At 43.5% G+C, this 13,428-nt stretch overlaps 1 protein-coding gene across 29 annotated transcripts in view; it reads right to left on the reverse strand.

The window, feature by feature from the left end:
* Sgip1 (SH3GL interacting endocytic adaptor 1) overlaps positions 1-13,428 on the reverse strand; it is a 186,434-nt gene that overhangs the window by 36,747 nt on the left and 136,259 nt on the right. For 17 of the 29 annotated variants that reach the window (XM_036178298.1, XM_036178299.1, XM_036178314.1 and 14 more), the window contains 3 exons: positions 11,061-11,558; positions 4,695-4,822; positions 3,563-3,689 (listed from right to left, as the gene is read on the reverse strand). In XM_036178298.1, coding sequence (XP_036034191.1) covers positions 3,563-3,689; positions 4,695-4,822; positions 11,061-11,558 — 753 coding nt within the window. The remainder of the gene's footprint in view (positions 1-3,562; positions 3,690-4,694; positions 4,823-11,060; positions 11,559-13,428) is intronic. The other 12 variants (XM_036178327.1, XM_036178323.1, XM_036178320.1 and 9 more) reach the window with 2 other exon arrangements.

The raw sequence follows: 13,428 nt of genomic DNA on the forward strand, positions 1-13,428 counted from the left end.
ATGCATATGAGTGTATGTGTGAGTCTGTGTGTTTGTGTGTGACTATGTGTAGGTGGCTGGGTGGGTGGGTGGTGCATGTCTATACCCAACGAGGCCGGAAGAGGGCACTGGATTCCCTGGAGTTGATATTATAGTTGTGTACCACCTGATGAACTAAGTTTGCTTAGAACTAAACTTAGGCCCTCTGGAAAAGCAGCAAGCCCTTTTTAAGTAAATAAATTAACTAGTTAATTAATATATTTTTATTAACTAAATAATGGATGTTTTGCTTGCATGTATGTCTGTGCACCACATATATGCTGGTGCCCTCAAAGACCAGAAGAGGGTATTAGATTCCTTGGAACTAGATTTACAGATAGTTATGACCTGCTATACAGATACTGGGAATCAAACCCAGCCAGTGCTCTTAACCACTTAGCCATCTTTCCAGCCCCAGTTTCCAGGATGTTATTTGTCAGTATTTAACTTACTTACGGCTACCTTGGAGGTGGAATGATTTAGTGGAATTCTTGTATGGGCATAGCAATTCAGATGTTTCACAAAATATAGCATCTTTTGTTTCTATGCAGAATAACTTGGCATGAATATAATTTCCCCCCAGGAAGTTTATAGAATTTAGAATTACTATCCACATTGGAGGAAATATTTTATGGTGCACTGCTTAGAATAAGTCACTTTTACTCAAGTTATGGACCAAAGAAAACATCAGAGTCCATCTGACACCTTTTTTTGTTATCCATCGATGGCTACTTTTCATTTGTTAGAGATTCCTGCCACATTAAAGATGCAAATCAAAATGCATTATTACTGCAGGAAAGGATTATACTTAACAGGGAAGCAAAACTGCCTGTCTTATCATCTAAACAAACAAACAAACAAACAAACAGGAGAAATCTCACAGTCACTGAAATAAGAAGCAAGTAATCAAGAGGGCGTTTTCCAAGGAGAGCTAAGGCTCCATGATCTCTTCTGCTACCTCTCATCTGATTTGTATAACTTCAAACACTTTCCTCCATCCATTAACAGCAATGGATTTCTCCCTCCCCTGAAGTATGCAGTGCAGGTCCCATGGGCCGTTCTCCCTGTGTTCCCTCTGTTCTAGATGTGTATCTTTTCACACGCTCAGCTTTCTAGAACTGGAGTGTGTTATAGTTAATCTGGTAAAGAAACAATTGTCTCTTACGCAATTTTGTCTTTCTTGGTCACATATAAAATAATGGTGTTTTTAAAAATCAAATTTAAAAAATTAAAAAAATATATAGTTACACGAGAACTCATTATTTGAGAGTAAGGATACACAGACACTCCTGTCTTCTCATCCTGTATTGGGTTCACTGCTCTATGACCACAACTCTTGAAGAAAAAATAGTCACACTTGAAGTTCTGTATGGGAGTTTTCTTATAGGATTATTGTGGAGAGAGTCTGACTTGCTGTTCTTTCATTTTTGGAGAGAGGGTCACCCTGCCTCAGTCTCACGAGGCGCTCTACCAATATGGCACAGGCTTACTCTACAAATTTCAAGTACAGTTTTGAGATTGGCTCGTCAGTTCCCCTGTGATCGCTCCAAGAACAAGGCAAAGGGCATAGGGAATGTCAGGAAAGTGTTTGGAGGTGGGAGGGGACCACTCAGCCACCGATTTAAGGAGCCGTGAGTTGTCCACCTCCTCCAACCTGCTTGTTTACAGTGAGTTGTCATTTCAGGCAAAGTAGAGCCTTTGGAGGAAACCAGAGACAACATCAGAGAAGGCTGGCTGGTCATTCAGCAGTGGAGTTACTTCCGAGAGAAATGGCTGTCATATGACCAGAAGCAGACCGGAATAAAGACCCGGGTGGTGAGGACTTCAGTGGGCTGATGAAACCAAATCAAAACAATGGAACCTCACAAAGCAGAGGAAGCTGCTCCTCCACCGGAGGCATTGTGACCAGCTTCCTAGGGGGCTCCATTTTCAAGCCCTCTGTGGTTCATCTGGAAAGAACACACACTAGGAATGATGAGGAACATTGTGGCTGGTGGTAACTGGAGATTTCTGCAGCAGGAAGTATAGAAAAACATTGTCCAAAGGCATGGACACAGTTCAGAGTCGCTGTGTGTTCAATTTTCCCTGTGAATCACAGCGAGCTGAGAAAACACGCTGGATGGCCCCTCTGAGGTAGAGTGTCATCACTTCTTGAGTGACAGCTCACTCTTCCTTCTTTGCCCAACAAATCAAATCAAATGGAGTGTATGGAATGAACGTTCCCAAGAAAGCCCAACAATAGGATAGGATTTGGGCAACTCAAGGAGATTAAAGAGACAGAGGATGAAAAGGGGCTAGCTATCACAAAACATTAACAAAAACAAAAATCAGAGAGGAATGAGCTAAAAATCTGTCTGTTAGGAAATGACATGAGCTGGAGGAACATGTGACTGTCTTGAAAAACCAAAAGGGAAAAAAAATTGCATGAAATTGGGAAAGTGGCTATATTTTCAATTTATTAATTTAATCTAAACTTGGAGGTGTGTGTGTGTGTGTGTGTGTGTGTGTGTGTGTGTGTGTGTGTGTGTTTGAGACAGAGGAGGTTGGCCTGGCTTAAAGTATAGAATATACAATAGAGCTGAAATCCCCTTTGAGGTTCTTAGAGGCACACCCTCACCTGTTCTTCTGGGGAAAATTGGCAGCTGTTCTCTAAGAGGGCTTTTCAGCTTTCTCTAGCTACTTTCTCAAATGGGTGATTCTGTGGTGTGCTCTGCCATAAGCAGCAGCAGGACTGACTGAGCTGAGTGAATGATTCTCCCAAAGAGTACAGAATGGGCCAGGTGATTTACAGCGTGGAAGAACCAGAGAGCAGTGTAGAGAGTGGGGGAGTGGGGTCACAGGGAAAGTGTGATGGGCAAGCTGCAGGTCAGGCAGCGTGCAGCAGAGGAGACAGGCAGTGGGAGAGGTTGGGAGGTAGTAATGGCAGCCAGCCACTCTTCTGCATGGCCATTCTCAACCCTTCACTTTCATCACAGTGTCCACGCAGAGGTACAGGGGCATCTGCTGAAAATGATTGCTTTCCCCCCTCCAGGGAAAATGGACCACACATCACTGAAAAGCACTAGAACAAAAAAACATTCAAAAAATTTCTCAAGTATCCTATTGCCAATGCCTATATTTGTCAACCTCAGACAACCAAAAAATGAAGAAGAATTGAAAGTTTTGAGACAGTGAACATTCCAAGATTTTTTTTTTAAATCATTTCTGATCTAAACATGTTCTCTCAAAGGAAAATGCTTTTTGTTACAAGGAATATCAAAATATTAGCAACTTCCTTGGTGACTTCCTTTGTGAGTCCCTCAGCATGGGACAATGTAAGAAAATCTCTACAAAACACATGCATTTTCGCATTCTATAGACCGTTAATTGGGTGGCTAAAGCACTGGCTGCCTTTGCTGAGAAAGTGCTTTCAAGAGAAGAACCAGGTGACGGTAGCAAAGACACAGCAAAACAATGACAACTAGAAACAGGGCTGGGGAACTCAGATCCTGAAGGATAGCCAACCAACAGCCACAAACACAGGAAAAGAGAGAGATCTTTTTACCAACGGTCGGAGTGGTAGCTGCGCTCAAGGAATTGGTTGACGAAATCGAAGAAGTACTTTCAGCCCGCGCTAAGGGCGCTATCGGAGGAGGGCTAGAAGAATGTATGGGTGGGCTAAAAGGTCTGGACTGCAGGAGAAGAAAGATGGAAGTTAGACACAGCCGGAGCATTTTCGTTCAGCATTTTAAAACATTTGTTACACTTTATTGATGTGTTCATGTGGGTGTACATGCCATGCAGTGCACACGACGGTCAAATGAGAGCTTTCTACTCTATGAGCCACAGAGATTGAAATCAGGTTTGGACAGCCAGTGTCTACACTACTCTGAGCCACCTTGCCAACTTTGGTTTCACTACTTTTCTTGGCTCTCAGCCCTGGCTATGAAAACTTAGATTCTTGACAGCCATGGCACCAATTTCACTGAACTGGATTGTACCTATACAAAGCCAGTGTGTGGGAGCTAGAGCAGCCATAAGCCACAGCTCTTGCCCTCAGTAGGCACTCTGCCTTAGTAGAGCCATTTGCATGCCTCCCAGGAACTACACTGGTGTATTCCTACACAAAGAGATTCCAGAGAATCTGAGAGTTAGGATGCCATTTATTCAGAGGTCAACGAGATTTACTTCTGGTGCTAGCTTCTTAATTGAACCACCGAGAAGACTATTCCCACACTTCAATCATACAATAAAATTCAAGGAAGTGTTGGTAGCACACTGAGAGGCCACCACTCTAGATTTATATCACTGAATTCTGCTGCTGATTTATCTGGCATCTAGGGTCAGAACAGGATTTTTCTCCTTTCAGAGTTTTCCAGTAAGACAAATAATATAAAATAAAACTCCCCCTTCTGAAGAGATTCATATGATGGACCATCACTATTGGCATTTGCCTCCAGCTGCTGCCACAGAGCTGAAGGCCTAGGCATCAGATTCCTACCACTTTAGACATTAGCTTGAAAGCTGGGAGAAATCTGAGGGGGTTGAAAGGCATCCTCACAAGGCAGTGACTTTTTTTCCAGCTGGCCCCTGTGATGGTCACTATTGTTGTGACGCTTAGACCTGAAGTCAAGACATCCTGTGTTAGGGGACTTGGGGTTCTTGTTCTGAGCATGCTAAGGCAGGGAGCAACGTACCACATCTCCAACTCCAGGCTTTCCTGGAGGTAGCTTCGGCCGGGATGGAGGCCGGGGAGGAGGTGGAGGCGGAGTGGTGCTGCTGCATGGAACTAAGGGGGTAGCTGGCCGAGCAGGAGAAGATGCACCTGGAAAACAGGCTGGTGTTAGAGACAGCAGGAAACACGGGTGGCCAGAAGAACGTGCCAGTGCAGAGCCATGCCTAGTGAAGATACGCACTTTCCTTTTTCTTTGCGGTTACTATACTAAACCTTTTGCACAGCACATTTCTTTTTCTTTTTATTTCAATAAAGAGAAAAGGGAATCGGTTGATGGCAGAAGCTGAGGCTCATCACCTTGCAGTCATGTGACATCCAATGAAAGGTAAATCCTTGATGGAAGGTGAATTCAGGTGACTCTTGGCTGGGGCCATAGGGGTGGTTCATTTTGACCACATACACATGGGACTTACGATACGTTTTCCTGTTTTTTTTGTTGTTGTTGTTTTGTTTTTTTTTAATTTACGTTCAGAATTTATGTCTGAGGTGAAATTGGAAGTTCAAACTTGAAGGAAGATGAATGCTTTTTCCACATTAGATTTTTCTTTTTTAAACCCAGGTGAGAGAATTATGCTGTTGACTGTATGTCAACCCCTGAGTGCTAACTTCAGCCCTATCTCAAATACGCAGTGTGAGCAAAGGACACGACACTACACATCATGAGCCCTTTGTGTGGTGAATCTTTATAACAGAGATACAGTGAGGGCTTCAAAAGGAGTGTCCTTGGGAGCCTGCTGAAGTCGGGTTTGTTACTGATGGTCTCTTTGGTGGTTTTGAAAAAGCGTCTTGGATTTACTTTTTTGGCTGTCCATGACAAGCATATGAAACACAGATGGTACACGGAGGCTGGCATGCACACTGAGCTCAGTGCTTAGGGACCCGTCTTCAGTCATAAGTCCGAGATGCATGGAGAACTACCTGGCCCCAAACCTTAGGAGGCAAAATTGATGTTTAGATGGTTCTCGTTCAGAAATCTTGTCACTTGATTAGAAACAGTAGGTTGTACAATCATGCTTTAGAAAAATACTTCCGTCTCCACATTCCTCCCTAGCTGCCTCCACATACCCACTACCCGACTAGCTATCTCCCCATGTCCCTGCTTCCACATTCCCCATCCCACCAGTTGCCTCCACATCCCCCATCTTACCAGCTGCTTCTATATCCACTCATCCCCACCTCCAAATGCCCACCCTTCTGGCTACTTCCTCTATGCAGCAAGGCCCAAAACCAAGACCAGCAGAGTCCTAGCCTAGCACCCCAGTCCAGACTGTGAGATTCTCAAAGAGCTTAAAATCTGAGAAAGAAACATCTCAGTATCATCTCTCATCTTAAGAGCATCTCTGAGGGTTAGCTTTGCTTCTCTAGTTTGAAGAGTGAGATCCTGAGTGTGTCTCTGTGCTGTTTATACCTCCGAAGTGTAGAGACCCTGTTTCTGCCCCCTTCTCGATGCCCTCACACACGGCTGCTAGTACCACCAACCATCTTCTTTCTTTTGTTCTATTCTTACTTTGTTTTACTGGGGTGGCAAAATCTGTGCTAGCACTTTACATGTGCAGCATCATCCCCCATTTGCATCTCAGTGAAGACGGAAGTTCTTTTAGGGGCATGTCCATGACCAAAAAGCGCAAACCATTTGCTAAACTCCAAAGCACATCTGTCTCCTGAAGCTTCAGATAGACTGTGGACTGCCACAATTTGCATACAATGTTTTTATTTTCCACCAGTTTGCATACATCTTTTGTAATCTAAATGTCCTTCCTTTTTGGCTAACATTCTTTAAAAACAAAGTATGATTGACAGGCCCACTACAAAGTTTATTTTCAGTATTAAGTAGATGTTATGCCCGTATATTTATAGAAGACAGCTGTGACAGTATAGGGATAGAAAATATGTTCTTAAACAGTAGAGCTTTGTCAGGAAGTTTTCATGGAATTTTTTGTTTTTGAGGGGCAGGCACAGGAGTGTTCCATTCAGCTTTAGGACCATCTTGCTATAGGAGTGTTCCAAAATGTTTGCCCATGGGCCACAGTCTTCTGAATCGAGCTCACGCAAATACCAGCTTCAGAAGGGAAATTCAAGACCCCCTTCCAGTAATGCTTGGGCTGAAGACTGTCTCCAGGGCAATATGACTGGGTGAAAGGTTGAGTTTTGGCTCCAGTGCCCCTTTCTCATCTGTGAGTGGGATCTTAACCTCTCTGAAACTCAGCTTTTGTGTCTCAGAAAGTTAGAAATGTTCTACCTTGCAAGGTACTGAGAACAAACCAAACTGCAAGCACTTCTGAGTTCGCTTTACTCTAAGGTGCTGTGTAACACAAGGCAATTGATACTGAAGAGGGCGCTAACGGCTGCCTTTTGATGCACGTATAGCTAAAAGTAAAAGAAAAAATGTTATTAGTTGAAAAGTTAATTCTTTTCCTTTTCCTTTATAGACTCCTTACATAAGCCACATTATTCTTATCAAAGGAATAGAACTGATAGATTATGCAGACAGTCAAGGAAGATATAGAAACTAAAAGACATATTGATTAATCCCTGCTGGGCAGGGCCTGCTGAGTATCTAACAACCGAACCAAGGCTCTGCAAGCTTTTGTGACATTGCTCACTGGTTTCAGGTGTTATGGGTGCAGGGTCATATTTAAACATCTCTATCCTCTCTGATTTTCAACCATTCTTTCATTTTACCCTCAAGTAGTGTTTATTCTCAAGAAAGATGATGTGAAATGCACTGGGCAATCCATTGTTTAAGGCTTAAATGTGAGCTACAAGCACTGACAACCTTGGCCTGCTCTCGGCCCATATGCTGCTCTCAACCTGCAGTCTTGTCAGTTTCTGAAGACCACAGGTGTATGGGTATGTTCCTTCCTATGTGTCTGTTTGTGGATGAGGTTGGAGGCACGTGGAGGCAGCTGAGTGGAAATGGTAAAGGCATAGGACATGGAATCCAACAGATCTTTAGCAGATCCAGGCTCTGCTACTCATAAGGTTTGTGACCAGGGCCAAGTTACCTCTTTGAGCTTTGGTTTTTGGTCGGTCAGATGAAGCTAATCACCTTTTCCTTGAGATCAGCAATTAGTTTGGTCACTTCAACCTCTTCTGGCTACTTTTATGTCAACATGATGCAAGATACAGTCATCTGAGAGGAGGGACCTCAATTGAGAAAATACCTCCAAAAGATTGGGCTCTAGGGAGGCCTTTAGAGTTTTTTCTTAATTTGTAGTTGATGTGGGAAGACCCAGCCCATTGTGTGTGGTACCACACTGAGCTGGGGGCCCTATCTTCTATAAGAAAGCAGGCTGAGCAAGCCATGAGGAGTAAGCCAGTAAGCAGCACCCCTCCATGGTGTCTGAATCAGCTCCTGCCTCCAGGTTCCTGCTCTATTTGAGTTCCTGACTTGGTTTCCCTCAGGACATGCAAGCCAAACAAACCCTTTCCTTACCAAGTTGCTTTTAGTCATGGTGTTTCATCACAGCAATAGTAGCTTTAACCAAGAGATAACCCCAGATTGCTCAAAGTCATTGTGTGTGTGTGTGTGTGTGTGTGTGTGTGTGTGTGTGTGTGCGTGTGTGTGTGTGTGTGTGTGTGTGTGTGTATGTGTGTGTATGTGTTATTTTGAATAATATAGTTGAGCAGTGTGTTAGTTTCCTGAGCTGGAACATGTCACTCTGAACCTAACTCTTCTCTTTTCCTGGTTCTACACTTGCTGTAGGCTAGCAGCATGTTTCTCCTGTGTCCAGGCACACACTCTGCATAGATACTTGCATGATCAGCACCTGCATTTCAGTGTTCAGTGAAGTTGTACTCTAGCTGAGGCTTAGGAACTTTTTGCTTTAAAGAAGTTAAAGTCACGAATTCTTAGGTTCCACCTGTTTTAGCAGCAAATAACTCTTCTGAATCATGCTGTGGGCGGGACCACTTGTCGCAGCAGTGGTCACCTGTGCTGGGCATATAGTGGTTCACACATACTTTGAGATGTCTAGGGAAAGCTGGCCATACCAGGCTAAGAGTCACAAAGAGCAGAATTCAAACATCCTATGGTTGAGATCCTAAGTTTTCATTTGGGGCAGCTTGTCTCTATTGCATCAATACAAGATGAAGTCACACATTAACTGGGACTTAATTAAGGAGATAATGCTATAAAGTTTTACTTATTCATGGGTTTCATTAGTCAAGTTCAGTCTTCCACTCATAAATCTAACCCCTTAATGCAAGAGAATGTACCTTTAACAGTCTCTATTGGTAACATTTGAAAAGTAAGTTCAAATAAGGGCATGAAAGCTAAACACTGAAATAGTAACCAGACTCTCAAAGATTCTAGAACAGAAAGAAGAGCTGCTGTTCCTCACCAGTCAGTGGCCAGTTCACTTAAATATGCCAGGTGACAGGTGAGGGAGAACACAGGTGTAGACCAAACTTGCCTTGTCTTCCCTGACTGTGGATGTTTGCTCTGAGGAGTACATAATGGTCCACCATGGACTGTTGGTGACTATTTCTTGAAATACCCTTTCATAACCCTAAGATCTAGCTCAGGAATAAGAGCATGTCAGGAAATGATGGAGGCAAAACCTTCTTTTAAATTGACAGCTAGCTTCTTCAGGGTTGCTGTTCAAGAAGTTGATTACTCTCTTTATAGGTAAGAACATAGCTTTGTATCCCAGACAAGATCTTACAAGGTAGCATTGTATGGGAGCAGCTGCTCTAGGCTTCTAGGACTGGAGAGAGAAGTATGGAGTTGGTCTTGTTTGTCGAGACAGGGTTTCTCTATGTAATAGTACTGGCTGTCCTGGGACTCACTCTGTAGACCAGGCTGGCCTTGAACTCAGAGATCTGCCTGCCTCTGCCTCCCTAGTGCTGGGATTAAAGGCGTCCGCAGCCACCACTACCACTGGGTCTTTTAAGACTACTCTGGAGAGCACACAGCACTGTAGAGTCGGTGGCTGTCAGCAGTAATATGAGTTCAGCCTGTTCTGTGACCAAACTTTTCAGAAGTACCCAAAGAACACAATGGTCAGGCCTGGACAAAATTGGAGTGTCTAAATGCTAAGTCTGAAAACTCTAGCTGTTTAAACTGTTTTGTTTTGTTTTTTTCATTCTGTAAAATGGGGACATTTAGTACTGAAGACAGGCGGTTGTTGCGAGGTTGAAGTAATACATTTAGTTGTTCTTAGTATTGGAAAATAAGTTCTCAAGTTTCTTATGGCAAAGACGCTGGCTGGTTCTGTTTACTGCTCTACTCCCCAGACTTAAGTATTGATTATTTTCCTTTGTAGGGGGGCTGGGCTGAGTGCACAGCCCATCCAGCCCACCCTGACGCTCTCAGAATCATTCACTTTACAAAGCACAGGTGCATTTGTTGACAAAGAGCAAGCTTTGGAAGTCACTCTGTGGAAAGAGGCAGCAGTGATGGGATCAGGATGGAGGCAAATGCCTTTCCCCTCTGTGACTTTCTAGGTCTGAGTCCCTCACACGTAGTGGCCTCTTTCCAGGCAAATATCAAAATGACACCCAGGACCTCCTGGAAGATGTTGAGACTGAATCTGCACACAGAGGAAGGGGACACTGAGGCTCTGACCAGGTGACTGAGGAACAGTGGAGCAAGTGGTGTGGAAAAACCTTGGTATTTCCTTGGTGTGCATGGCAAATGTTCCTATCTTTTTATAATTAGAAAACACAAAATGCAGCTTCAAATAAAGATGGAAAAAAATTCAGCAGGAGAGTCTGCATCCTGAGTCCCACTGCCTATACCTAGAGGTGGCACGGGAGGGGGGGGGGGGGGGGGAGCTGATGAGTCAGAGACCTGATCACGTGACTCAGGTACAGTGGAAGCATAGTTCATCCAATGGTTGTTCTCAAGTATCTCCTTTGCAAGCCTCAGCATCCTCCCCCACACTGTGACTTATAAACTGTAGGGCCCTTATGAGGAATCTTATGGGGGTGGGGGAAGAAAAAAGCAAAGAGGAAAAGGAATGAAATCAGACATTGAACCTGTAATCTACTTGCTGTGACATTTATCCTTCTAGAACTTTCTAAATTTCTAAACAATGACATCACAGCTTTCTTTATAAGGAACAAACAGCACCCCCTGCCCCACCTTCTAACTGTAGGGCGCTCCTAGGGCTGGGAGTGCAGGACAAGACACATCCACAGACTTGGACTATGACTGGAGCATTCAACGGACCAGAACATGCCACAGGGCCACAGGACACCAGACCAGAGGAGGGACGGCAGAAGCCCTACAGCCAGTTGCCAGGCAGGAGGAGGGTGTTGCTCATATCACAGCAGCCACAGCCATTCCCCAGCACACGAAGCACACTCAAACAGTAAGACATACCACTGGTGGTCCCCGTACCACTGCCCGAGCCAGGTCCGGGGGACGAAACCACAGTCCTGTAGGTGGGTGGTGGTGGGGGAGGTGGAGTTGCTCTCTGCCCCAACCCACACTCTTTAGGAGAGGAGATCGTTTCTAAGTAATCATCTTTAATGAAGGGCTGCTCAGCGACTTTCTTCTGGACTTCTTCTAAATTGAGCGGAGATGGTACATTGCGAGGACCAGGAGGCCCTGGGGGACCTGCAGAGCCTGGGGGGCCAGGTGGGCCTGGAGTTGGGGAGTCAGCTGAGATGTCTGATGCAGCTGGTGGGGTCACCACCTTTTCCCTTGGAGTCAACTCTGGAGTAACATGTTCCGGGGATGCATCAGAGAAATGGACCCACTTCTCTTCAGTGTTAACAGCAACAGACTTGGGGGACAACACTGGGCCAAAAATGCTGTCCAGGTCACTGATGGATGGTAGTTTCTCAATTTTGGCCTCTGTGGCTGCCTGGTCATTTCCTGTGGTCAAAGTAGTTGATTTTAAATTTTTATTAACTCTTACGAATACTTGTATAGGGCTAGAAGGAGGGCAGAGTCAAAGCTTAGCAGGCATATTGCCCCGTGTGAGGTGCCTCAGAGAGCATTCTTTATGATGAAGGAATACCTTTACTGAATTAAGCACTGAAGGGAGAGGGCAGGCACTCAGTTCAATATGTGACTCATATTTCTATGCTAGAGTTTACTCCTACGTAAGGTGACTGTGGTGGAGCGTCTCACCATTATTTAAAATGCTACGTATACTACTGCTCTCAAGTGGAGTGTGGAGACCATTTTTAAAAGATAGTATCAAGGTCACTTCAGGCTCTGGAAGTGCAACTACCCAAGGGGAGGGCATTTTTGAAAACCTGGTCTGCTGAATACACATAACACAGCACAAGATTTGAGCCCTGAAGGCCAGCCTCGTCTTTACAAAGTTTCTCCAGTCTAAGAAGTTACACAGACTGTTTGGTGAAGCTAATAATAATCTCTAATAATTGAAAAAAAGAAAAAAAAAGGACATCACATTTAGCTATAGATTTACTTTAAATACACCAGAAACACGAGAAGATTATTAAGAAGATAACCCCACATAAATGTGTACAAACACAACACACTCCATACACAACACACACAGGAGATACAACAAGGCATTTGGCACTGATGAGAAATGTTATATGGATACCTGCGTACAGGGGGAAGATCATGAAAACATCTTTAGAATTTCTTTTCTCACAAAGCAGAGCTTGTTAATATATTAGTAGTGACTGTAATGTATTTCTTTCTGAAGTATGCTATAGAAAATTTCATTTTGCTTAAATATCAGCAGTATATTCTATTTTACACATATCAACAATAAGAGGAAAAATTAAAAACTGAATCCTTTAGAGAAGTATAAAGTTTTTGGTGATTACAAATTGGAAAATAGGTTTTTTTTTTTTCCTTTTAAAGCAACAATGAGGTTATTCAAATTAGAAATTGCTGCCTAAATAGCTGGAAGGCACAGCCATACCTCACCTTACTTGTAAATGACTTATGGCCTATAAAAACTGGCTTGGTATTTCCCTATTTCTGATTGGAAAGGAGTTAATTTCCAAGGCTATGAAGCCACAGAAAAATTGGGTAGCCTTTTGCATGACTGTCAGTAATTTATGATTTTGTTGCTTATAGCTTTATTTGCAGCTAATACAATTTATGGAGACACAGGATCTCCAAACAACTGAACTTGCAAATACCTTACTTATGATGCTTTTGGCAACTCTCTATTAGGCTTGAGTCAGTATAAATTTTATAAATGACTGTGCCTGACTTTCAGTTTTTCTGATGAATATCCTGTTCTGTCTCTATCAAACTCACCAGGCTGCAGGGACAGCCAGGTGTAAAGCTGCTACAGGATTCCAAAGGTGATAAAGAGCCCCATTCTAGGGATCAGGTAAATAAAATCACCATTACTACTTTTGAACTGCTTGTCCAGTAAGACCTGGCAGATAATAAATCGCATGAATGCATAGTATTGATTTTAATAGAACGGAAAAGCTGTGTCTCAAAAATGATAGGTCTAAAATAGTTTACAGCAAGTCCTTGCCATATTTTATAATTATTACCACAGCCTTTCCAGAGAAATGATTAAATATTTGAATGACCGCTGGGGAAAATAATCCCCCTAACAGGTTACTGCTCATTCTGGGACCCACTTATGCTTTCATACCCTAAGCAACCACTCTTTGTTCTACCAGGTGGCCTATTGGCTCTTGAAAGATACAAATTGTGCTTTGAGACTATTTATTTTCAAGTCCTTCAAATGAGAGCCCACAAAGTGAGAGACAGTAAAGTCAATAGTTGGCTTTTCATC

The sequence above is a fragment of the Onychomys torridus genome, chromosome 2 (genome assembly GCF_903995425.1).
Source record: "Onychomys torridus chromosome 2, mOncTor1.1, whole genome shotgun sequence".
NCBI lineage: Eukaryota > Metazoa > Chordata > Mammalia > Rodentia > Cricetidae > Onychomys > Onychomys torridus.